The sequence below is a fragment of the Tenrec ecaudatus genome, chromosome 6 (assembly GCF_050624435.1).
Source record: "Tenrec ecaudatus isolate mTenEca1 chromosome 6, mTenEca1.hap1, whole genome shotgun sequence".
NCBI classification, from domain to species: domain Eukaryota; kingdom Metazoa; phylum Chordata; class Mammalia; order Afrosoricida; family Tenrecidae; genus Tenrec; species Tenrec ecaudatus.
Window position 1 is genome coordinate 80,402,728 of NC_134535.1, and position 26,212 is coordinate 80,428,939.

At 53.2% G+C, this 26,212-nt stretch overlaps 2 protein-coding genes across 2 annotated transcripts; both read left to right on the forward strand.

The window, feature by feature from the left end:
- Positions 1-6,233: 6,233 nt before the first annotated feature.
- Positions 6,234-9,005, forward strand: SP7 (Sp7 transcription factor). Its single transcript, XM_075552928.1, has one exon. It carries the CDS (start codon positions 6,253-6,255, stop codon positions 7,495-7,497), a length of 1,245 nt encoding a protein of 414 aa, XP_075409043.1. The 5' UTR covers positions 6,234-6,252; the 3' UTR covers positions 7,498-9,005.
- Positions 9,006-13,033: 4,028 nt separating this feature from the next.
- AAAS (aladin WD repeat nucleoporin) lies at positions 13,034-25,295 on the forward strand. The gene is made up of 16 exons (XM_075551611.1): positions 13,034-13,261; positions 13,758-13,885; positions 16,821-16,876; positions 17,167-17,258; positions 17,443-17,489; positions 17,751-17,849; positions 18,095-18,238; positions 23,157-23,277; positions 23,526-23,650; positions 23,828-23,888; positions 24,029-24,119; positions 24,276-24,369; positions 24,461-24,528; positions 24,677-24,758; positions 24,868-24,952; positions 25,057-25,295. Exons 1-16 carry the CDS (start codon positions 13,139-13,141, stop codon positions 25,270-25,272), a joined length of 1,632 nt encoding a protein of 543 aa, XP_075407726.1. The 5' UTR covers positions 13,034-13,138; the 3' UTR covers positions 25,273-25,295.
- The last annotated feature ends 917 nt before the right edge of the window (positions 25,296-26,212 follow it).

Here is a 26,212-nt window from a genome sequence, read left to right on the forward strand (position 1 = left end):
GGCTGCCAGCCCCCTCACACACATACACACTGCTTGCCTGATCAAGGGGTGGGCGACTGGGCGAGTCAGCATCTCTGTGCCAACTTGGTGGGGGGCGGGGTACCTCCAGCTGTGTCAGTGTGTTCATTTGTGTGCCAGTGTCTGTGTTCATTCATGACCCTGGCTGTACCCGTGTGGTGTGTGTGCGCGTGCATGTCTCATCCCTGTGTTTGTCCGTGTGTGTGTCAGTGTGTTCCAGTCTCTCTGTGTGAGTGTTGTCCCCAATCCCCATCCCCCCCCTGGATCTCTAATTAGTGGTTTGGGGTTTGTTCCTTTTCCCTCCTGTTCCTTTCCTCGGCGGCAGCGGCGGCGGCGGCAGCACAGAAGCAGCGGCAGCGGCAGCAGAGGCACAGAGGCAGCAGCAAGGGCTCTGGAGTCGAGTTGGATTTGGAGCTGAGGATCCGGAGCCTGAGTGGGAACAGGAGTGGAGCTGTCCGGGAAGAGGACTAGACTCTTCCTGGGACCCTCAGGCCAGCCCTTGCCTGCATCCTCACTGCCAGACCTCCAGAGAGGAGAACCCCTGGACACCAGCTCTAGATCTCCCCAGGTACTTGACAACCCATGTGTCCTCTATGGGAATGCAGGGTGGGGGAGTATAGGGTGGAATGCTGGCCACCTGGGTCCACCAGCCCTTTAACCCTTCCTCTCTCAGCACCCAAGGCAGCCCTGACAACTTGCCCAGGTTCTCCTGCCCCCCCTCCCCATTTCTTCCCTGGGTGTCCCCTTGTCTCCTCTACCTCCCAGATCCCTTCTTTGGGGAGCTCAGCAAATGGAGCAGGAAATTTGGACCCTCTGCCTCCCTCTCTCGCCCTCCTCATTGGATCCGGAGCCTTCTCCGCTGGGAAAGCTGTAATTAGAGGGTGGATCCCTACAGACAGAGAGCAACCCCCCCGCCCCCCACCCCCCAGTCCCTTCTAACTTTAGATCTCTTCTCTCCCATTCTCCTATTCTCCCTCCCTCTCCCCTTCTCCCTCTCTCCCGCTCAGCTCTCTCCATCTGCCTGGCTCCTTGGAACCCGCTCCTCAGCCCCAGGATGGCATCCTCCCTGCTCGAGGTAACTGTCCCCCCTTCCCCCAGGAACTCAGCCACTCTGGATCTTAATGACTTCCCCCAACCCCCAATTCACACAGTCACTTCCAAGGAAGCCTGAGATGAAGAGAGAGGAGTGGGTCCCGAGGAAGGGAGAGCGGAGGACCGGGGAGGAGACGGTAGAACTAGGGCTCCTAGAAAGAAGGTAAGGGGGTGGGGGGACTAGGGTCAGTCAAGCACTCCAACTCTGAAGAATGGGGCAGGGGGAAGCCAGATGGGGGTGGGAGATAGAAGAGTTGGTAGCAGACACCCCCCAGGAAGAGATAGAGGGCAGAGAGGACTGGCTGAGGGGGCATGAAGGAGCAACTAGATATAGTTCTTTGGGGGTGCCATCTCCTGGTCTCCTGATCTCCCCAGCAGCATCTTGCCTGTGTGTGTGGGCAGGGGGCTGGGCCTCCTGGCGGGTGTGTGGAGGAGAGGAGGTGGGCTAAGAGAGAGGGAAGAAGGCTAGTCCTGTACATGTGGTGGGGGCTGACCAGAGGAACTGAGCCCAGGCTGAAGGAGAGGGAACCAAGAGGGAGGGACAGGGTCTGAGGCCGCCTGCCCGGCTCACAAATATTTAGTTTTCAGCCAAAGACAAACTCAGCTCTATTTTGGGAGTGGGAGGCTCCGAGGCGGACTGGGCCACTTCCCCTCCGCTGAGACCCCAGCACCCCTGGCCTCTCTGGGGTGGGCCGGGATGGAGGGATCTGCAGCTGCAGAGGGTTCAGGATTCAACTCCCCCAGTGACACTGACTCCTGGGGTTTCTGGGGGATCCAGGAGGCATTGCTGAGGGAGGCCCGGAGATCCTACTGTGGGCGGGGACTCCAGCCTGCTTCTCTGTCCCCATCTCTGTCCGGCTTCCCAGGTCTCCCTACAGGAATTTGGGGCCAAGAGCCATCCCTGAATGGCAGACACCCCGCTCTCCACACCTTCCTAACCTCCCCACTTCCAAACTTGGGCTTCTCTAAACCGCCTGTCTGCGTCTAGTCCCCAAGCTCTGTCCAGGGTGAAGGGCCAAGCCGGAAGTGGCCTCATTGGCCAGTAGAGAAGCCTGTGTCTGAGATGGGGCGAGAGAGTCTCTGAAGGCCTGAGTGTACATGTGTCAGCATGTAAACCAGTGTATCCGCCCGAGGCGGACTCTCTGCGAGTCCAGGTGCGCACGTGTGTCCACTGCTGCGATTGGAGTGTCTGCAGAGGAACGGTGTGTCTGCAGCACTGGGAGAGGGAGCGTGTGTGGCCGAGTTTGAGTAAATGCCACACAAACCAATACCAGTGGGGCGAGTAGGGTGGGTCCCATGCCCCTTGTCATTGTTCTGCATTTGGCGGCGGGGGCACCCTCCAGGGATTGGACCCCCAGCAGCAATGGCGGCCAGTTGCCCACCCTGCCCTCTCCCCAGTGAGTGCTACATTGCATCATCATGGGAACACTCTGGTCCTGAGGCAGCTGGAGGGATGGCATGTGGAAACCCTGGGTCCACCCAGTGCAGGAGCAGGGCCACTGGGGGTGGGTGTCAGGCCAGAGCTGTCAGCGTGGCACTGGTGCCTTTGGGAGGGGCTGGTCCCGGGGGGCCCTGCTGTTCAGGCACCACGGGATGGCAAGAAGCCACTCACAGCCCATGGTGGGGAGGGTGTGTGTGTGTGGAGGGGGTACTGGCCTTGAGTGTTCCCTTGCTCCATGGGAACCAGAGCTGCCCCAACACAAAAGGACCCCACCATCTCTCTCATCTAACTTCCAGAGCCCCCGGGACCTCACCCACCTCAACCCACCACCACTGAGAGGGACCCTGTTGCCCAGATGGGCAGGCTCCCTGGCAGTGAGAAGACCTTGGGGTCAGAAAGGGGTTGCAGAAGCTGCTTGAGGGGAGGTCCCCTGAGCTGGGTGAGACCCCGGGACATGCAGGGGAAGTGGAGAACGAACAGGGGAGCCTGGAAGAAGAAGAGGCTGAGAGAAGAAATTGAAACTAGGGCCTTGGGTGCCCAGCACCTCTGAGGTCCCATCAGTCAGCCTTCAGCTGTACCCCGAGCCTTTCTAATGGAAGACCAGGCGAGGTGCCCAGCCTCTCTGGAAAGAGGGGACTCCCCTTCCGCTCCCCATATCTGGATGAAAAGACTGGGACTTTTTAGTTTCCTATCTCTTCTTTCTCCCTTCAACTTTTTAAACCTTTTTCTTAATGACTGATGAGGTGGAGTTGTTGTTGGTGGTGGTGGCGGCAGTGGGGAGCGGGGTGGGGGCCACTGGGAGGTGGACCTCTTGGGTTCATTGGATCAGGTGTGGAGAGCCCACTCGGAGGTCAGAACAAGGAGCCCCTGCCCAGTTCTCAGGCAAGAGCAATCAGCAAGAGAAGAAACTTCACCCTATGCCCCACTTTGGGGCTCCAGAAAAGCCAAGAGTGGCCTGTGGCCTGCTTTCTCTTGTCTGCCCCAGGAGTCCTGCAGGCCTCCTTCCCATGGGCTGGGGTCTCCTGCTGGCCTGGGGCTGGCTGCCTTCTTTTCATCCCCTCCTTCTCTCCCCACAGCTGGGTGGGGTCGCTGGGCTTGGCTGAGGCCCCTGTGGCCACAGTGTGAGGGCCAGGCGGGCGGGCGGGTGGGGGGGACGGCGTCGGCGTTTTTAAAAATAAACCGACCGCAGGGAAACCAACGGAGCCGGGCTGGGCTGGGCAGAGGAGGAGGGGGCGGTCAGGGGGGGAAGAAGGAGGGAGGAGTGGCCTGGTGGTCTGGGGGTTTTCTGAGGCCTAGAACCACAGTGGTTTTCTCTTAGGTAGGAAGTCAGCTCCCCCCTTCCCTTCCTATTCCCCCCACCTTGCCTTCTCCCCATCTTCTCTGTTGGCCTCAGTGCTCCTGTCTTCTCTCACCTTGCTTGCTTTCTTCCCTTGCCCTCTCTTTTGTTTCTGTCACCTTGCTGCTCTTGGGGGGAGGGAGGGTGTCCCTGCCCATTTTGATCTTTAAAATCAATCGGTTCTCACTCTCTGTCCCCTTCCACCATGCTTATGGGGCATTTCTGTTTGTGCCTGGCCCTGCACAGGGTCTCTTGTGCTCCATGTCTCCAACTCTCGGCCCCTCTCCAACTCTGTGTCCCAATGTGTCTTCCTGCTGGATTTGGCTCCTGCCCCACCAGCTACTCTACTTTAGTCCACCCTCTGCTTGGAAGATCAGAGACTCTAAGCAAACTCTGGCTGGGAGGGACCACGGGGTGGCCGTGGCCAGATCGAAGGGAGCTTTTTGGCCTCCCAAATTCAGGATCCCATGGGGCTTGCAGGACCTCAGAGAGAGGTCATCGGAGGAGGGGGAGGCACTACTGGAGCAGGGTCCACAGCAAACTTGAGACACTCAATTGTCCCCGAGGATGAAAATCACCCACAGGCACATTCCTGAAGGCAGGAGCTACCAGACAGTGCTGGAGACCCCCAAGTCACAGGTACTTCCCCAGCGTTGTTGGGAAGGCGTCAGACAAGGTCCCTGGGTGCAAGGTCCCTGGGTGGTGAAAATCGTTTGGGCTGGCTTCCTAATCAAGAGGCTGATGATCGGAACCCATCCCGTGGTGGTGTCTGCGGAAGAGAGGGCTGGCATGTTGCTTCTGCAAAGACCACAGCCCAGAAAAGCCTCTGGACTGGACCACGTTGCTCTTGGATTCCTACTCATGGGGTCGCCGTGGATCAGAACTGACTTGACCTCAAGGAGAGTTGATCTTGTTTTAAATGGGGAAACTGTACAAGGTCAGATCTAGAGGGCATGCTTTTGTTTGCAGACTCAGAAATGGATGCCTGTCTAAGCTCTTCTGCAGTACCTCCCCTCCTGGGAGGTCTGAGGCTGACCCAGGGAGGGGACCCTGAGCTCTTAGTGGTGGTGATCTTGAGGGTGGTTTGACCTGTCTCTGCCCTGGTGGCAGCAGCTTAGTGGGCATTATGAAGATCCCTTTGTGTTTCCAAAGGACCCAGGCTCTGAGTACACGTCATACTTTCTCTCTCTCTCACTATGCTAGCAGAGTGAAGAGAGACCAACTCTCAGGCTGCAGGGTCGGGGACACTGAGGCACGAAGGAGTGTGGCTGCGAGCCAGCTGTGAGCTTTCCTTCCAGGGACTGAAGGGCCTCAGGCCCTTCCCACCCTCCCTTAGGGGTACCAGCTGGCACCACAAAGCAGGAGGTGCCCGCTGCCCGCTTGAAAGGCATTCTTGCCTCCGCCGCAGTCCTGGTTTGGCCGTAGCTCTGTTCCCTCTCAATGTCCCAGTGTCTCTGCCATTGCTCCAGAGTTCTTGCCAAGAGATTCCTCACTGGGGACATAGGATGGACCTCAGGGAGACCAGGCCACCGCCTTAGTCAGGGACTGAAGCAGAGATAGGAAGAGGAATATGGGGTGCAATCAGGAAGATCTGGAATGGGGACCAACTCCCTTCCCCCCAGTACTTCATTCTCATCTCAGACTGCTCTGTGAACATCCACTTTCCTCCCCAAGTCCCTGCCCCATGACCTCTACGCTAAAAAAAAATTACTGCCGGGGGTTGGTGTGGGGTGTGTGTAGATCTCTGATTCTCACTTCTTTTACAGCCTTTCAAATGAAGATCCCAGGAGTTTAACCCAGTGCTGCACCCCAGGAGGCATGCTCTGTTGGTTCTCTTAGACACCCCACAATGATCTCTGCTTCAGGCCTCTTGAGCAGGGAAGCTGGGTTTGCACACCTGGGCCTCTGCTTTTCTTCCCGGACTCCATCCTGGCTCTGTCCCTGGTCCTCACTGACACTGCCTTTCTCTCCCTTCCAATTCCCCTGTCAACTCCTTTCTGCTTTCCATGCGTCCAGGGCTCAGCCAAAGGAGCCCTGGTGGCTTGTGGTGATTGACGAATTGGGCTGATAACCACTAGGTCAGTGGTTTGAAACCACCAGCCTCTCTGGGGAGGGGGAGAAGAATGAGGCTTTCTACTCCTGAAAAAAAAGTTATGAGCATGGAAATACACAGGGGCAGTTCTACTCTGTCCTACAGGGTCACTGTGACTCGGTGGCAGTGGGTTTGGGTGTTGCTGTGGCTTTTGTGGTGAGGGCTCAGCCCTGGAGGCCTGCCCTTCCTTCTGTACCTGGCCCCCTTCCCAGGCTAAGCAGTGCTCCCTTCTCCCCACAGGAGGAAGCACACTATGGCTCCAGCCCCCTGGCCATGCTGACTGCAGCCTGCAGCAAATTCGGAGGCTCCAGCCCTCTGCGGGACTCCACCACGCTGAGCAAAGTAGGAACAAAGAAGCCATACTCTGTGGGCAGTGACCTTTCAGCCCCCAAAGCCATGGGGGATGCCTACCCAGCCCCCTTCTCCAGCACCAATGGGCTCCTCTCACCTGCAGGCAGCCCTCCAGCGCCCACCAGCTCGGGCTATGCAAATGACTACCCTCCTTTTTCCCACTCCTTCCCTGGGTCTACCAGCACCCAGGATCCTGGGCTCCTCGTGCCCAAAGGGCACAGCTCTTCCGACTGTCTGCCCAGTGTCTACACCTCCCTGGACATGGCGCACCCCTACGGCTCCTGGTACAAGGCAGGCATCCATGCGGGCATCTCACCAGGCCCAGGCAATGCTCCCAGCCCTTGGTGGGACATGCACCCTGGAGGCAACTGGCTTGGTGGTGGTCAGGGCCAGGGTGATGGGCTGCAAGGGACGCTGCCCACAGGCCCTGCTCAGTCTCCACTGAACCCCCAGCTGCCCACCTACCCTTCTGACTTTGCCCCCCTGAATCCAGCCCCCTACCCAACTCCCCATCTCCTGCAGCCAGGGCCTCAGCATGTCCTGCCCCAAGATGTCTATAAACCCAAGGCAGTGGGCAATAGTGGTCAGCTGGAGGGGGGTGGTGGCGCCAAGCCTCCTAGGGGTGCAGGCACTGGGGGAAGTGGTGGCTATGGGGGCAGTGGAGCTGGGCGCTCCTCCTGTGACTGCCCCAACTGCCAGGAGTTAGAGCGGCTCGGGGCAGCTGCGGCCGGGCTGCGGAAGAAGTCCATTCACAGTTGCCACATTCCCGGCTGCGGCAAAGTGTACGGCAAGGCGTCGCACTTGAAGGCCCACCTGCGCTGGCACACGGGGGAGAGACCCTTCGTCTGCAACTGGCTCTTCTGTGGCAAGAGGTTCACCCGTTCCGACGAGCTGGAGCGTCACGTGCGCACTCACACCCGGGAGAAGAAGTTCACCTGTTTGCTCTGCTCCAAGCGTTTTACCAGGAGCGACCACCTGAGCAAACACCAGCGCACTCATGGCGAGCCAGGCCCTGGGCCCCCTCCCAGCGGCCCCAAGGAGTTGGGGGAGACCCGCAGCACGGGGGAAGATGAGGCCAGTCAGACCCCTAGACCTTCCACCTCCCCCGCACCCCCTGAAAAAGCCCCTGGGGGCAGCCCAGAGCAGAGCAATCTGCTGGAGATCTGAGCTGGGGGTAGGGTCTCCCCGCTCAAAGCTGTCTTGCCAGCCTCTCCTGGCTCCGTGGACCACTGCTTGCCCCCACGTCCCTTGCCCCCTGCATGCCGCTCCGCTCCGTGGGGCTTTCGCCGTTTCTCTCTCTCTCCTGGCCATCCTGAGCCAGGAGTGTCTCCCAGCATGTCTCATCTCACCCCTCCCTTGCCATACGCCTGGCTTTCTGCAGACTCTCATGCCAGACCCTGGATGCCTCTGCCTGGTCCCTACACTCCTGCTTTCTCACGCTGGCTCAAGGCTCCTCCCTCTCCCGCTCGCTCCTGCCAACACCATCGCCACCTCCATTCCCTTCCATTTGGGCTCCCAATTCCGAATTTCTCCATCTCACGAAAACCTCCTTGACAGGAATCCTTCCGATCCGCAAGTTATTTATCTCCCGCCTTTCCTCCGTTTCCAGGCTCCCGTCTCCCATATTCTCACTCGGCCGCTTCCCCGCCCCCCTCTCCAGAGCTTTTTTCTTCTCTACAAACACGATGATAAAGACGATGATAATTTATTGCCCCCTGGTGGCCCCTTCCTTCACTAGGGACCAGAGTTAGGGGCACTGGGGTTAGTGACCTGGCAGGAAGCAGGGTGCCAAGGTGGGGGCAGACCAGTGGGGATCTGATCCCAAAGATGGGGTGACCCCAGGGTCAGGGAGGCTGCCCCCAGGCCTGTGTATTTAACCCCTTTGTACCAAGAGTAATGAATAGTAATAATAATAATTCTATTTATCTAAGTTATGATGACGGGTCAGGTAGAGTGAAACCGGGGAGGGAAGTGGGTCCGTGTCTGCTAAGGAGATTCTAGCCCATTGCATCTCAGTAGAAATGAGATGCCAATGGAGATTGTTGTTCATAGGATTTCTATAATCAGGGTCTCAGTTAATGGGGTTTCTCTTTTCATGGGATCTCTGCTAATAGATCTAGATTAAAGAGTTGATGGGGGATCCCTAGTGGCCCCAGCCCCATCCAGAAGCTGTGAAACCTCAAGTCCTAAGGAGGGGAGGACTGGGATTTCCCCCAGCTCCCAGGACCCCAGAGCTGGTTCTGCCCACCAGGAATCAGACACCAAGACCCCATCAGGCTAATCCCCCGTTGCCATGGATACGGAGCGCTTCCCTAGTAGGCGAGTTCTCTTGCTGAAGCCCACCTAACAGGAAGGGGACATTGGTTTAGAGGTGAAGAACGGGTGTGTGTGTGGGGGGAAGCCTTCTCTGGGATCAGATTTCAACAGACAATGCATTTACTGTGTGCCTACTACGTGAAGGCACCGTGTTAGGCCAGAGGCCTAGAAGCCACGAGAACGAAGAAATACTTGAGCTGGGAGGACAGAGGTCCCCAAAGTGTCCACAGGTCCCCTACCTAGGACTTCTGATGCTCCCAACTCCACCTCCAGTGACTTTTAAAGCCGCTTCGTGCCTTGGAATGCCTTTCCGGTGACTTTGGATCCTCCTTTACTGACCCTCCCCTCCCCCCCGCTCCCTGAAGGCCCCAAGTGTAAAGGGTAAAGCCGCTGGAGCTTGGGGAGGGGGTAATATTGTGGAAGGGATCATGCCCTCGTGGAGTCTTTTTAAAATAAAAACTTGATTGGAAAATTGTGCTGGTGAGAAAGGGGGAGGAGGAATGGGGAAGGGCGGGCTACAGGATCTTTCCTTAGCGAAACGGGGGCTCCCCGTGGACAGTCTACCGCGCACGTGGGCAATCCTTCTCCAGTAGGGCAGGCACCGGCGCAGAGCGCTTTCTTCCTCCGCCCCGCCTCGACGCTGCGCCCGATCGCCGGCCCCGCGGCCCCAGCAGGGAAGGCTGTGTGGCCCCAGCCCAGCCGCGGTTCGGCTCCGGGCGGGCGGGCCCGGCCTGGCACGTAACCCGCCCCTACCCGGGGCCTGCAATCAGTCGTGCTCGCCACGGAGTTAGCGGAGAAACAAAAGCCACTCTGTGGCGGCCAGCCCGAAGCCACAATAGGGCTTTGTGCGCCCCTCGCCCTCCAGGGTCCCCCGCTGGGCCGAGGGGGCTCCCACCCCCGTCTGGGTTCGACTCCGGGCGGCGGCCCGCGGTCTTGGGTCCACGTCGCCGGGACCAGAGGGGCGCTGGTGCCGCGGGAAAGGGTCGGTGGTGGAGGTGGACGTGGGCGGGGGTTGGGAAGTCCGAGGAGGGCAGCTCTGGGGCTCCGGTTACCCCGCTCCCACCCCCATCCGCCCAGGTGCGAAATCTCCTGCCCTCGGGCGGGGCGCGGGGCTTCAAAGGCGCTTTGAAGCCAGCCGGGTTCCGAGCACTTCTTCAGCGGGCTGGGGGCTGCGGCGGAAGAGGCAGCGGAGGGGGGCTGGGGCCGCCTTCGCGCTGGTCTGGGAGACGAGCCCGCAGTGGACCACCGGGCTCCGGCCCCCACCCCGCGAGGCTGCCTCCTCGGGCCCCCCCAGGGGCTGCCCCTTGCGCCTCCCGGTCGCCGCCTGCCCGGTGCCAGCTTCGGCCCGCCGCAGCCTCGCCGTCCTCCCCTCCCGGGCCCCTTGGCCCCTTTCATCTTTCCTAGACTCCGCTTGGGGTTTTTCTGGTTTCTGGGAGATAAAAACCGCCTCAAATAGCGGCGGCGCGCTGCCAGCACAAACAGGGCCGGGCGGACCACGTGCGCCTGGGTACGGGCCCGGGACCCGGGCGCCCGACTTTCGGGGCACGCGCGCGCGCGCGCGCCGGGCTCCAAGCATGCGGACTCCGCCGAGGCCTCCCCGCTCCCAAAGGTGGCGGGCCCTTTTAGAAGCCTCGGTCGCCCGCCCAGGCCGTCGGGAGGGGCTCCCGGGTGCAGACCGCCCGCAGAGCGCTCCGAGGGAGCCCCGGCGGCGGCGGGTCCCAGCGCGTCGCCAGAGCCGCTGCGCCCCCGGTGACGCTAGCGGGGCCCGCGCCGCGCCCTCAGGACCGCTTGCAGGCCAGGGTGGAGGTGGGGGCTGCGAATGCACACCTATCGGCGCCTTCTTTCCTGGTCACATGACTGGCGAGAGGCACCCAAACAATAATTAGGACATAACCTCCGAAGGCTAAAAGTCCAGGCTTCCTGCGCTGCTGGTGAACGTTGCAGGCAGGAGCGTTTAAGTTATTGGACTATCTGGGGTTGGATGGTGCAAACTGCTTTATGGGTCCTCGGTGCTCCCCACCCATCTGTCAGAGTCATTGAACCCTTTTACCTCCTTCAGGCTTGCCTATTCCCCCTTTAAAACTTTCCACGGTTGGGTTCCCCAAACTACCGCCACTGTACCCTTAAAGCCTCTCTAACTTCCCAAGATGACAGTGGCAAATTATATGCCACTGGGCTAATGAGAAATTATTTTACATCGTAATATAGAATGATATCAGTATATCCCATATAATATACAAATTATAATTTATAGAATATGTAAACTATATTACACTGGGCTACGACCTGGTGGTATAGTGGTTACATGTTGGGTTGTAATCCGAAAGGTTGGCAGTTTGAAACCACTATCATCAAGGCACTTCCCCAAAGAGTTACAGTCTGGAAACCCAGAGGGGCAGTTCTGCCCCGTCGGATAGGGTCGCAATGAGTCAGTATTGACTTGGTGGCAGTGAGTTTTTGAGTTAATGAGATGGTTGGAGTCTTATCTCTCAAAGTGTAGTCTGTGCTGGGGCTTTGGGAAACGAAGACTGAATTCTGCCCAAGAATCCTCATTTTAAAAGCTGTTCAGGTGATTTATATGCTTCTTAATAATTGAGAGGTGCTACATTAAAGGTAAGTCACTGGGCTTTCTCTCAGGTGAAGAGCATTTTCAGAGCCCCCCCCCTTTGTCTTCGGACCTAGGAATGGCTCTTTTGGAGAAAACTTTTCAGTCTGAAAGAAAGGGCAGACGGAGAATCCAAGAATGCTGGAGCTATCACAGTTCTGTCTCTCCAGAGCAGGGCCCTTAGACCTGCTTCTTAACATGTGTTACATTGATGAACCAGTGCCTAGGGTCACCTCCTTCTTGGCAGAGTTATGGCGAGTAAGAGCTGACTTCTGTCTAGCACTTTGAAATGCATGCTAAATGGATTTGACTTGTACTTGGAATAATTAGGGTACTTTGCAAACATAGAAACTAAGAAGATTCAGAGAACTCCATGACTTTTCCAAAGGCCCCTGGTGGTGGGAAGAGTCCTTCCTGTTTCTGCATGACTCCTCCTTTAGTTCCATCTTTAGGAGTTAGGTTAAAACTAGTCTCACTTTTATTCGAGGTCAGCATGCCTGGTTTTGGTATTTCTCCTTCCAATATCTCTGTGCTTGTCTCCTCACGGTGACAGGAGAGTAACCACCTCATGGCCTTGTTGTAAAGATTGTACACGGAGGCTTCAAAAAGTTCGTGGGCAAATTCCCTTTTGTTCTTTTTCACTAGTTGGGATTTAATACAGCTATCATATCATTCCACATTTCAATCACATCAAGTAGAATTGTACAATTGTTACCACAGTCTGGTTCCAAACAAACTTTTTCTACATGGATTCCTTGACATCATTACCATTTCCCCCCATGAATTTTCTGAAGCCCCCAAGTAGGCCTTACTTTGCCTAGTAAGATGGCACAGGACAGGACAATGCTTTGTTTTGCTGTACATGAAGATCGCTGAATCAGAGCAACTAACCATCCCATGAGTCCTCACGCAACAATAAACATTCTTAAGAAGTACTCAGTAAGGATGTATAAATTACCAAGGGCACATGAGGGAGGGGGGAGCGGGGAGGGAGGGGGAAGAAAAAAGAGGACCTGATGCAAGGGCTTAAGTGGAGAGCAAATGCTTTGAGAATGATTGGGGCAGGGAATGTATGGATGTGCTTTATACAATTGATGTATGTATATGTATGGATTGTGATAAGAGTTGTATGAGTCCCTAATAAAATGTAAAAAAAGAAAAGAGGAGAAAAAAAAGAAAATGATTAGGGCAAAGAATGTACAGATGTGCTTTATACAATTGATGTATGTATATGTATGGACTGTGATAAGAGTTGTATGAGCCCCTAATAAATTGTTTAAAAAAAAAAAAAGAAGTACTCAGAACGGGTTTCCGCTGTTCACACTCTCCTTTGCAGGACGCCTAACGTGTGGGTCCTGGATTCTTAAAGGGGCAAGGCTAGCCTTTCCCCAGGTTTCTCCTTTGCTTTCCCTCCCGGAAGCTTTTCTCTCAGCTTCCTAACCAGCTGCCTGTATTTGCCTCTGGGAGATCCACAGGCCTGGAAGGGTTTAATCAATTATTTCCTTGAATCTGATACAATTTGGGTTTTCTGAGAGCTGAAAGAGTGGGAAAATGAGCTGGGAAAACCAGCAGTGTGACAGGAAAAAAAAACCCTCTCCCATCCCTTTGAACCTGAGGTTGGCCCAGTGGACACGCTCGCGCGCGCCCTCCTCCAGCCGACAGGAGGCGCTCGAGGAAGCGCCGGAAATCGCCCCGAGGGCCACGCACACGCCCTTCTTCCCCCGCTACTCTACGCCTCACTTCCGGGGAGGCTTGCTCGCCATTTGTCCCGTGCGGGTACCCGTCTGCGTCTGAACCTAGCCCGGGAACCAAGTCGGAGGAACTGGGTTTGCGCCGGCGCGGGCCGGGGGGAGGTTGCCAACTTCCATCGTCCTCCGGGCGGGCGAGATGTGCTCCTTGGGCTTGTTCCCCCCGCCGCCGCCCCTGGGTCAGGTCACCCTATATGAGCACAATAACGAGCTGGTGACAGGCAGTAGTTATGAGAGCCCGCCTCCTGACTTCCGGGGCCAGGTACCCTCGGCGAGCGGAGAGGGCACCTCCAGACCTGGGGGCCGAGTTAGGGGGAGCCAGCCAACCGAAGAAGCGTGGTGGAGGGGGGCGGGCGGACTGGAGGGCTGCCGTGTGTTTTTCCGGGGGGAGGACGAGGGATGCTGAGAATGCTCAGGAACTGAGGAGCGGATAGGGCATGTGGCTGGGCAGGTGAACGTGGGTCGGGACCGTAGGAGGTGAAGTTAGGGACAGTCTATGAGAATAGGGAAGGCCTAACCGGGAATGTACTTTTCCCACGGTATTCCTTGGGAAGGAAGGGGAGGGAAAGCTACAGGTATTGAGCATTTGTTATGTGAGAAAGAGCTAAGACCTGTTTCCCTCGTCCACGAGTGTTTGTGGAAATGGGTGTCTGGGCCTCTTACCGTTAGCCCAGGTGTGGGTTGGCGATGGCAGGGAGTTCAGCAAAGGTCTGGAGATTAGGCAACTCATTGTCACACCCTTAACTCCTGGGCTGCAGTGGATCAATCTTCCTGTCCTACACCTGGCTAAGGATCCCCTGAAGACTCCTGGGAGGCTGGACCATGGCACAAGAACTGCCTTCATTCACCACCGGGAGCAAGTCTGGAAGAGATGCATTAACATCTGGTGAGGCATGGCACAAAGGGTCTCCCGAGCCAGGGCCTGCCCATCTGGGGAAGAGGTTTACTAGCCTTCTGCTTGGATTGTTTTTCCAAAAAGGCTGTTTCATCCGAACTCGTTTGCCAAAAACCATATGCCATTGATCGAATGAGATGATCACTCGGTATTCTTTTCATCTCGAATGACTTGCCAGTTGTCTTTTTCTTTGCCATATGTCTTTACTGGATCACCGAAGTCTGCTCTTTGTCACCTAACCCAGTCTCAGGTTCCCACCAATTCCCAGCCTTTACCTGAAGTCCAGCTAGGTTGGGTACAAAGTTGCATTGAATAGTTTCATACACAAAGTCATTTTGCACATGTGGGAGGGGAGCCCTACCATGAGGGTTCCTTTCCTGTTTCACTTTCAACCTGTATGCCTTCATCATGTTGTCCTTTACTTTCTTCACCTGTAAAATGGAGCCTGTCATACTAGGTTAATCTCCCTGCCGTCGAGTAAATGTTGACTCACAGAAACCTTGCAGGGCAGAGTAGGACTGCCCCTGTGGGTTTCCCAGACTCTACTTCTTTACAAGAGTAGGAAGCCTCATCTTTCCCCCTTGCAGTGGCTGATGGTTTTGAACTGGTGGCCTGCAGTTAGCAGGCCAGCTCATAGCCCAGTGTGCTACAGGGCTCTCTATAATGGACAAACCAGACCCAACGCACTGCTACTGAGTAAATCTTTTTAACTCAGCAACCCTATAGGATAGAGTAAGACTGCTCCTGTAAGTTTTACAGACTAATTCTTTGTGGGAGTAGAGAGCCCTGTCTTCTCTCCCCATGAGTTGGCTGGTGATTTTGAACTGCTGACCTTGGGGGGGTCACAATGCAGAACTCCTGTACCACCAGGCCTAATTTATTAGTCACAATTTAATGAATTAGTAGACATAAATCACTTAGAGAACAGTGCCTGCCCCATGTGAATCCCTATAACTGTTGGGTCAGTTATTATTGGTAGGGTCTATCGGGTATGTTCATTTGTAATTTAATGAGCTGCTGCCTACTAATCCTCTGTTGGAACCGTGTGTATTTACAGTTTCACCAGCTATGTAGGAGAGTCCCTGTTTCCACCACGTGTCTTATCAGGGTGATCTTTGGTATGCAGGACAGTTTGATGTTAACAGTTTGTTTGCATGTCTCAATCCATTGCTTAAAAGCACCAAGATTGCACGACTCTTATTATGATTGAGCTGTTGAATTCTATGTGAATTATATGCCAATAAACTATTAAAAAAGAAAAAAACTACTACCATGCTGTGCTGAGTAGTACTGCAGCCTGTGGTAAAAGAAAAACAGTGTCTTTATTCAAATAAGATAGGATTTTAAAAAATCTTGTGTTAGTTAAAAGTAGGTTTTTGTCATGGATTTTTTTTCTGCAGTAATTTTGATTAAAAAATAATCACATTAAAATATTTATCTTGGTTACGGACAAACATTCAAAACTTCAAAAGCTTTCTGCTTTTCTGGCCCCTCCTTCTAAGCTTTTTGTCTTTTCTCTTCCTGATAACCCTTAAGCGCTGGTGTTCCTGGGGCCCTAGCACATCTCCCTGACTTCTGATTGGTGCTCCTGGATGTTCACTTGTCTGCCAAAAATTCTCATCTGAATGGTCCTCATGATTCACATGCTCTGCATTTGCAAAACCGGCCTTTTCCCTTCCCTCCCAGAGCTTCTGTCCGGCTTTTGTCTGCTCAGAGAACAGTCTCACCCTTGATGGCAGGGGTCTGTATTGTGAGTGTGGTCTGGGACAGATAGACTGGCATTGGCTCACTCCCGGGGCCACCAAGGTACTGTTAACCTCTTCCTGCCCCTGTGAGTCTCACCTAGAACTTCAGATGATGCCCAACACTTGTCTTTGTGGTGATGATGCAATTGGCTAAAGCATGTGCAGCACCTGGGACCCGGATGCTCGAGCGATATTAGCTGTTTCAGTCGTTACCCAGGTGTTGCTCTTGATCATCTTCTTTCCCTTACCACTTTGCCTAATTGGTCCTCAAACTCTACTCATTCTGATTGCTGAATTTTTCTCAACTTCACCTGTACTGGATCTTCTGCTTATTGGTCTTTCTCTCTGCAGCCAGACGGATTTTTCCAAAATGCTCCTGTCATCAATTTGTTCCTCTGCTGACACCCTTTCCGTGGCACTCCACTCACTGTCACAGAGCAAGTCTCGACTTCCTGACCTGCTGCTCACAGCGCCCTGCATGGACTCTGAGCCTTAATGTCTTCTTCTGTAAAATGGGCAGAGAGGAAGCAGTTCAGAAGACTAGTGTGATGATTAAATGAAAGGGCATCATTGTACAAGCCCCCAGTAAAATGATTTAAAATAGAAAAATAAAGGGCAATTTATAAAGTACCTGGAACATGGCACTCATGACATGTGAATGCCTTTGTGATTCCATAACTGCATCTTGCATTTATTGAGTACTTACTGCATGCACGCAATAGAACTCATTTCTCATTTAAGCCTCTTAACAACCCTGTAAGGTGGGCGCTATTATTGTTATCCCTGTTTTTTAAGATGCAGAAACAGGCACAGGCAGATTAACAAGATCAGTTGGAAGCAGAGATGCTAGTGTTTGATCCTAGCTTGTCTGACTCAAGCGCGTGCACGCACGCGCGCACATACACACACACACCTGTTACCTAGTAAGCGACCCAATTTTTACCAGCCCTCTGGCAGCCATCCAATCTGTATAGACTATTAGACACATTTGCCGTATGCACTTTTTGCGGGGAAGGCTTAAAAACCAATCATTTTTGGTTAGAGGCTTAATTGACGTCATAAACTGTGAGTGCCCTTATTTTAACACAAGTATATTGAAGGAACGAAACTTGAGGTTTCGTGCGGTGGGGGGAGGGGTTGCAAGAATTACAGGAACCTTGACTCTTGCCTCTCCTCATCAGGCGTGAGGGGGGCCTTATTGGGGTGCTGAATGAAGTTGCAAGCTCAGAGGAAGAAGGTAACTTTACTTCCTGCTGTGTCTGGGGACTCCCCTCTGTTCTCCCAGCCCTCCCTCACCCCAGCACCTCTTGACCCAGCTTCTTCCCCTTTAATGCTGTTTGCCCTGCATTGCTCCTCTGCATTGCTCCGCTGTGTAACCTCCCTCACCTACCCTGGGGTGGGGCTGGGATGAGTGCCCAGAGCATTTCCTGGACTGGGCAGTGCTTGCCCCTGCTCTCGCCTGGCTGGGGGGTACCGAGTGAGGATGCTGTGAACGCTTTAATCACAGACACTTCCTCAACCCCGCAGTGTTTGAGTGGGTGAAGACGGCGTCCGCCTGGGCATTGGCCCTTTCTCGCTGGGCCTCCTCCCTCCACGGGTCCCTGTTCCCCCATCTCTCTGTAAGTGCCTCTCCCTCGCCCCCCTCTGTGGTTGCATGTCCTTTCTCCCCAGTTACACTTGGGTGGGAAGACTCAGGGCCAAGACCTCTAAGGGCGGGGTGGTCGGGTACCCAGTGGGCACATTAAAGGGATGAGCGAGCTACCTCTGCCGTAGCGTGTCCTCTGTCCTCTTCTGCCCTTACAGCTTAGGAGTGAAGATATGATTGCTGAGTTTGCCCAGGTCACAAATTGGTGAGTGCTTAAACTCTGGGACTTTTGTGGGAAATAAGCTCGGAACTTCTTTTGGGGAGAGGGAAGTCAGAGCTGAGACTCCCCTTCCTCCCCACCCCCTGCCAATTTCCAGACTGCTCACCATATTCTCACTCCTCCGACTCCCCCCCCAAAGAAAGAGAACACCCCACCATCTCTTCCCATGAAAGGGAACCCGAGCTCTGGGCTGTGGTGTGGGTCAGGGAATGTCCAGGCCCAGACTCCCTGCTCACCCCATCCCAGGAACAACTGTTGCTTGCGGGGCTTTGCCTGGCACCCCCACACCAACAAATTTGCAGTGGCTCTGCTAGATGACTCCATCCGGGTGTATAATGCAAACAGGTATGTGGAGGTGTCCCTTCTCCCCTTCCCAGGTCTGGGCTTCCTCACCCCAACGGGCCAACAGGCTTCCTGACTTGGCATGTTGGGTGTCCAGATCTAATCTCGATAGCAGTGACCTCTGCTCTGACTGTTCCAGCTCAGGCTGGATCAGCTTTCTTCTCTGTGATTCTTCCGTTCTCAGTTCCCCGGGGTCCCCTGAGCCTTGAGGTCCCTGCTTTGGCTCAGTCCGCGCCCTTTCACCCTAGCACCATAGTCCCCTCCCTGAAGCACCGGCTGCAGAGAAACGTGGCGGCTGTAGCCTGGAAGCCCCTCAGTGCCTCTGTCCTGGCTGTGGCTTGCCAGAGCTGCGTTCTCATCTGGAGCCTGGACCCCACCTCCTTGTCCACACGGTGAGTTCTTGCAGCCCGCTGTTGGGGGGGATTGGGGGGCGGTAAGGAAGTCTGGAAGGAGACAGTCCCTCCTCAGGGAACTTTCCAGGGCAACAGGGAAGGCAGACCTCAGGTCAGGGTGACCGTGCTCGTGGCTGTGATTGGGAGAAAGGTTGCTTCTAGGATCGAGGACCCCTGGGAGTGTGAGGAGAGCTGTCTGGCTCAGGAAGTGGAAAGCCTTCCTCTTGGCACTGTGACATGCAGGTGTGGCGGAAGAGAGAGAAGTGGTCAGGCATAGTAAGCGGAAATTGGTGAGAATCCCGTGGCAACTTAAGTACATGCACAACTAGAGACTGGTTCTTTTAAGAAGAACCACCCTAGTTAAGGAAAAAGAGAAAAACCACAAAGTATCTTATTTTTAGAATGGGAAGGATCAATACAGGTGTGGATGAAAATAGAAAAAATTGTAAGTAAAAGGATATATCCTACTTGAAGTCAAGAAATTAAAAAATCTGAAGGAAACGTTTTCTTTTCTAGCAATGTATATACAACCTCTTTAGACTCTAGGAGTGGTTCTCAACCTTCCTAGTGCCGTGACCCTTCAATGCAGTTCCTCATGGCTCCCCACAGCCATAACATCATTTTCGTTGCTACTTCATCACTGTCATTTTGCTACTGTGATGACTCAGGTGACTCCTGTGAAAGGGTCCTTCAACCCCCAAAGGGGTCGCGACCCACAGGTTGAGAACCGCTGCTCTAGAGGAACCCTGAAAAAGGCACGCTGTATTCGTAAGTTGTCAGACTGAGGTGATTTTATAAGACTGGATCTAATTGTCAAGAAAATAGGTGATTTCAGTTCTTTGAACTAGGCTAGTCGTAGAAGCCAAGGAGTTCTGGTGGCGTGGTGTTGATGCACTGGTCAGCAGTTCAAAACTACCCGCCGCTCTTCAGAGGAAGACGAGGCTTTCTACTCCTAAAAAGAACTGCAGCCTCAGACACCCACAGGAGCACCTGCACAGGGTCGCTGTGAGTCTGAATCAGCAGATTGCTGGGAGTGTTTTTCTGAGTGAGATCAGAGAAAAATCTGGGAACACTCCCAATTGACTTCCTTTTTCCTTTTACTAGTTTTTTTTTTTTTTGGGGGGGGGGGATTTAGCTATATCTGTAGATAGTTTAGAAAGCTGTAGACAGTACAGAGTTTTTGTGGGCTCCTCACCTGTGTGCCTTTCTGCACAGCGGGGCTTCAAAAAGTGGGGGACTGGAATTAGACGTCACTGAGAGTTTGTCGTCATGTTTTCCAAACCCTTTCTCAGGCACTAATCCAGACAGCGTGCACCCGTAGTTCAGGCACATCAGGCAGTGTTACACAGTAGCCGCCAAAATCCGTTTCAAAACATTTTCTTATGGGGGGGGGGGAGCGGGAGGGAGGGGAAAAATGAGCTGATGCCAGGGACTTACGTGGAGAGCAAATGTTTTGAAAATGATGAGGGTAATGAATGTACAAGTGTGCTTTATACAGTTGATGTCTGTATGGATTGTGATAAGAGTTATATGAGCCTCTCATAAAATGATGTGAAAAACCCATAGAATTATGTGAAAAACCCCAAAAATCCATTTTCTTCCTTGAATTGATATCAGTGTCCCCTTACCGCCCCCACCCCCAGCCCCTCCCAGGAGCCCCCATTCTAGTCTCTGTGGGTTCATCTGTCCTGGGTGTCATTGAAAATTTTTCATTATCTTTTGTGAAGTCTCTTTGTATTGTTACATTTGTCAAAATCAAGAAACTGACATTTGTATATTACTTTTCACTAAACAACAGATTTTATTTGGATTTTACCATTTTTTTCATTAATGCTCTCTTTTCTGCTCCACAATCCATCCTGATTTATTTTATTTTGTGGAGAATATATGCAGTAGAACATAGACCAGTTCAATGTTTTCTACATGTAAATTAAAAAAAATCTTTTTATTGGGGGCTTGTACAACTCTTATCACAATCCATCCATCCATCCATTGTATCAAGCACATTTATACATTTGTTGCCATTATTCTCAAAACATTTGCTTTCTACTTGAGCCCTTGGTAGCAACTCCTCATTTTTTTACCTCCTCCCTCATGAACCCTTGATAATTTATAAATTATTATTTTGTCATATTTTAACTGTCCGATGTCTCTCTTCACCCACTTTTCTGTTGTCTGTCCCCCAGGGAGAGGGTTATATGTAGATCCTTGTAATCGGTTCCCACTTTCTCTACTTTTCCTCCACCCTCCCAGTATTGCCACTCTCACTACTGGTCCTGAGGGTTAATCTCTCCTGCATTCCCTGTGTTTCCAGTTCCTATCTGTACCAGTTTACATCCTCTGGTATAGCTTGATTTTTAAGGTAGAATTGGGATTATGATAGTGGGGTGGGGGGGAGCATTTAAGAACTAGAGGAAAGTTGTATGTTTCATTGTTGCTACACTGCACCCTGACTGGCTCATCTCCTCCCAACGACCCTTCTCTAAGGGGATGTCCAGTTGCCTACAGATGGGCTTTGGGTCTCCACTCTACACTTCCCCTCATTCACAATGATATGATTTTTAGTTCCTTGATGCTTGATACCTCATCCCATCGACACCTCGTGATCGCACAGGCTGGTGTGCTTCTTCCATGTGGGCTTTGTTGCTTCTGAACTAGATGGCTGTTGTTTATCTTCAAGCCTTTAAGACCTGAGACGCTATATCTTTTGATAGCCAGGCACAATCAGCTTTCTTCACCACACTTGCTTATGCACCCGTTTGTCTTCAGTGATCGTGTCGGGGAGGTGAGCATCCTGGAATGCCAGTTTACTAGAACAAGTGTTGTTGCCTCGAGGGAGGACTTGCGCTCACTCTCCTTGTATGAAGTGTTTCTCCATTAACACACACTCACTGCTCCCCTCTGTTCTCCATGTAATTTTTGAGGTGCTGCTGTCAGTTTGAATCCTTAGAATCCTGCTTTGTTTTTATAAAGCTACTACTGCCCTGATACCTAAAGCCAGGCAGTAGGTAGTACAAGAAAGGAAATAATTTTAAAAAGGAAAGAGAATAATTGATGTAATAGTTAAGATTTTAAAATCTCAAAGAAAATATTAGTATGCGGAGTTCAAAAGCATGTGAGAGACTAAGATACATTAACCAAGGATGTTTCCCCAGTAATTAAGCATCATTAGGGAATTCTGGTAACAAGATTTTTTTACGTTATCAAATTAAGGGAAGAAAATGCTTATTGCAACAAATGATCCTTCCAAAAGTAAGACATTCTACTTGAAAACAAAGAGTACAGTTGGAATAGAAAGGGGAGTATGGATTCAAAATCAGTGGCTAACATGAGGAAGGGTGAAATGGGATTAAAAGGCATTTCCAATAAAAATCAAAATAACACCACCTTCACCATTTCCAGTCATCATTTTCTGAGGTCCAACTGAGTGTAGTGAGAAGAACATGAAATAAAATCTTCAGAAAGAAGAAAACTACCATTTGGACATAATATGAATTCCTAATTACTAAAAAAGACTAAGGAATTTAGCAAAGTGACAGTACACAAAATCTAAAAGTTATTTTTTTAACTTTAAAATATTTTTAGAGTATTTTCTTATACAAGCAATCAGCTGAGAAATATTCTGTCTAGATTAGCCATAATAATCACTTCTCGACCTTTTGGCTAAGATCAAGTGTAGAATAGCCGTAATAATGATTAAATTAGGATAAAATGGTTAAGTGTGATTAACATTGACATCTGGAGAACATTAAATTAACATTGACATCGAGAGAAAATTCTTGGACACTTAATAAGAGCTGGGTACAGAGACATGCTATATCCCTTGGTAGAAAATTTTAATCCTGAAAATGTCAAATCACGTGTACTTCGGGTCAGAATCCCACTGTGCTTTGGTTTGCGTTTGTTTTTTGTGAACTGGACCAACTGACTGTGTGTCAGCAGCCACCTCTGAGCCGGACACCACTGCTGCCTGTTTCCTGTTCAGGCCCAGGTTTCACCTGGAAGAGAACTGGTTCCTAGTCAAGCAGGCCTGGTTGGCCCTTAAGTATACGGGTGTGCAGTCCCACAGGTTAGAAGCCTTGTTTTGTGGGATCTTTCCAGGTTCACTAGTCCACTTATTCCCGTGTTGGAAGACCTTAAAGAGCAATCATGCTCAAGGCTGACATTCGTTATTGATTAAATTAAGTGTTCGGTTTTATCAAGAGCTCAGAGGGGCGATTTTGGTTTAAGCTTGGCAGCTAAGTGTTTAGGAAAGAATAAATAAGGAAGACCTGCCAAGAACCATTTGAAAAAGAATAGTGAGGGATCACTCGCCTTGACCCAGAGCCCTCAGTCCAACCCCTTGCCTTCAACTGACTCGGAACAGAACTGCCCCCTGGGGTTTCCATCTTTACAGAGCAGACAGCCTGTGTTTCTCTGGCTGAGCAGCGGGTGGGCTTGAACCACTGACCATTCGGTTCACAGCCAAGCAATTGGTTATGCTTTAGCCACCATGCTGCTGAGGGCTCATTGACTTGCCCATTAATAAAATAGGAAGCTACGGTAATAGAAAGTTATTGATACAGGAATAGGCCAACAGATGGGAGTGACGGAATACGATTGAGTGAGGGGTTGGCCATGTCTTCAGTGGAGTGGAGTGAACGCGCAGAAAAGGATGAGTGGAACCTCTTGGAGCGAACCTGAGAGGCCGACAGTGCTATACTGTCAAGTTGAAGACTCATTTGCAGATTGGTCCGTAGCGCTCACTGGGGCCGAGAGTGGTTATAAACCACCTCCATCACGCTCCTTTTCCTTGGGCTCTGAGCTCGAGAACCTATGGGGTTGAAAGGTTTTTAGTAGAAGGAGAAAAAAGAAATAGAGTGATTGGGCTTTATCATCCTGTCTGCTTTCTGACCCCTACCCCCTGCTTCCCTGGCAGGCCCTCCTCTGGCTGTGCCCAGGTGCTCTCTCACCCTGGACACACACCTGTCACCAGCTTGGCTTGGGCCCCCAGCGGGGGGCGGCTGCTCTCTGCTTCACCTGTGGATGCTGCTATTCTCGTGAGTTGGTTCCCTGTACCTCTGACACCGGTTTTGCCCGCTGATAGACATGATCGCCAGGAAGGAGAGCAGGGAAAATTGGCCTTTCAGTCCTAAACCTGTCCAGGGGGGGAGCTGCTCCCCTCCCGACTTGAGATGTAAACTGCCTGCTGGCTGTACTTGCCGGGTTCCTCCTGTCTGTGAGCATGGTGGACATGAGGAGGATGCTTCCGCTCTTCGGCTCCCCTGCCCTCTCCTCCCTCTCCTAGGTGTGGGATGTCTCCACAGAGACCTGTGTCCCTCTTCCCTGGTTCCGAGGAGGGGGTGTTACCAACCTGCTCTGGTCCCCGGATGGCAGCAAAGTCCTGGCAACCACCCCGTCGGCCGTCTTTCGGTGAGTGGGAGGGCAGCAGCGGAGCAGGGAAGGGACTCGGCTCTAGCAACGAAGGGATGAGGCAGAAGGTGTGTGTCTGCCCATTTTCATTTTGGTCCTGACTCGGAACTGACGGGGAGGCAGGTCCAAGTTTTGGAACGTACAGGCCCCAATTTGTAATGTGCCTTTCTCTTTTAGAGTCTGGGAAGCCCAGATGTGGACCTGTGAGAGGTGGCCTACGCTGTCGGGGCGCTGTCAGGTAAGAGGGGGTTGTGACTCACATCAGCAAGGGGTGTCAGTGAGCCCCTGCTCCCCCAAGCTGGGCCCCGGCCACCTCTTTGCTTCTGTCCTGCACCCCCTGTAGACCCCTTCACCCTGCCTCTTGCTCCTTTACCACAGACGGGCTGCTGGAGCCCGGATGGAAACCGACTGCTGTTCACCGTTTTGGGGGAGCCCTTGATCTACTCCCTGTTGTTTCCACAGCGCTGCGGTGAGTGAGGGCCAGAGCTGAGGGCGGGCAGGAGGCCGAATGCGCCACCTCACCCAGCTCAGAGCCATGGAGAAGCGCAGCTGCTAGGGGCTTGCCCTCTGTGGGGTGTGGGGGTGAGGGCGGCAGGGGCCGTGGACCATCATTCCCCATCCGCAGGTGAGGGGAAGGGCTGTGTGGGAGGTGCCAAGTCAGCCACCATTGTGGCCGACCTCTCGGAGACAACAGTCCAGACACCAGATGGCGAGAAAAGGTGAGCTGGGGGGTGGGGGGGGCAGAGGCTGGAGGGGAGGCGGAGGGACCATGCTGAGCCCTCCCAACCTCACCTTTGTTCTGACCTGTAGGCTCGGGGGAGAGGCTCACTCCATGGTCTGGGACCCCAGTGGGGAGCGCCTGGCCGTGCTCATGAAAGGTGCGTGTACGCATGAGGAAGGCGCGGGTCTCATCCTGCCATCTGTCCACCGCTCAGGGGAGACCTCTGCTGCTCCTGCCCGGGGTGGGGGAGAGGGTCTTGCCGTCAGAGCTTCCCCCTCAAGCCCTGGATCCATGATTTCTTACAGGAAATCCCCGGGTGCAGGACGGGCAACCAGTCATCCTCCTTTTCCGCACTCGGAACAGCCCTGTGTTTGAGCTCCTTCCCTGGTAAGAGCTGGGAGGCCTAAAGGGCCTGTGACCCCAGCCTTTCCTGCACCCCCGCCTCCCCGCTGCTGCTTCCGCTCAGCCGCCCCTCTTCTTCACCTTCCTCACCCAGCGGCGTCATCCAGGGGGAGCCGGGGGCGCATGCCCAGCTCATCGCGTTCCATCCGTCCTTCAGCAAAGGGGCCCTGCTCAGTGTGGTGAGTCAGCCGGGCAGCGGGAGACTTGCCGTGGGATGGAACAGCTGTGAGTCGAGGCCTGCCTTGGGCCCCGGCTCTGAGCGGCTCCTCTTGGCTCTCTGCAGTGCTGGTCCACTGGCCGGATCGCCCACATCCCTCTGTACTTCATCAATGCCCAGTTTCCCCGCTTTAGCCCGGTGCTTGGCCGGGTCTCGGAGCCCCCAATTGGGGGTGGAGGCTCAGTTCATGACCTGCCCCTCTTCACCGAGACATCCTCAGCCTCTGCCCTGTGGGACCCTCTCCCAGGACCACCACCTGCTCGGCCCCCGCCCCCGCTCTAATAAAAGTTTTCACTTGGTTCCCAGCCGCTGGCTGCTCTAGGTGTTCATAGCTGGGCCATTCCACAGGGCTGACAGGGCTGTGGAACGTTCAGTAAATTGCTACACCTGCCTGCCAGAGTGCCTGTGGGTGGTTGGTGCTTACCTGTCTGTACTACCTGTGACAAGCACAAATCACTGCCAGCCAGGTGCTTAGTGAGCCTACTCTGAGCAGCTCTTTTTGGGAGCAGACAGCTGCAGCTTTCTACTGTGGGCTAACTGGTGGGCGTGAACTGCCAACCTTGTAGTTAGCAGCCCCGTGGCCTAGCCCAGAGCCACCAGGCTTCCTTTACACGACCTATAATGGAGGTGCTTTCAAAAGTATGGTTTTTGGGTTAAGAGAGATCCTCGCTCTGCTCCTTCTTAGCTACTTTTTAAATGAATTTGGGCTATTTGTAAATTAAAAAGTTTTAGTTACAAAAGACACACCAGGGGCTTCAAAAAGCTCAAGGGAAAATGAAGTTTTCCCAAGAACTTGAAAAGCTCTCCATGTGTACCCAACCCCTTGCCAACATGACCATGCAATTGACGCACAGTCCAGTAACATTAGTTGTGCATCCATCGCCACTCTGCTTCCAAACAGCCCGGTGCTTCTTACATGAGACAGTGAACTTGCCTTTGGTCTAGGTGGGACCGTACTGTGTCCTTTTGTGCTCGATGTACATGGACTTCACTTGGTGTGATGTTTTCATGTACCAACTCCATTGTTCTGATGCATGACACACCATGGGGCTTTTGTCCACTCTTACAGCCACTGCCCGGTTTCCTAGTGGGGCTCAGCAGCCCCCTTCGTCTTCCAAAAGGACCACACACGTGGCTCAGCAGTTAGTAGGATGGAAACACCAAATTTAACATCTCTAATTTCTCCCAAGTTTGAACAAGTTCTCAGGGAAATGATGGGCAA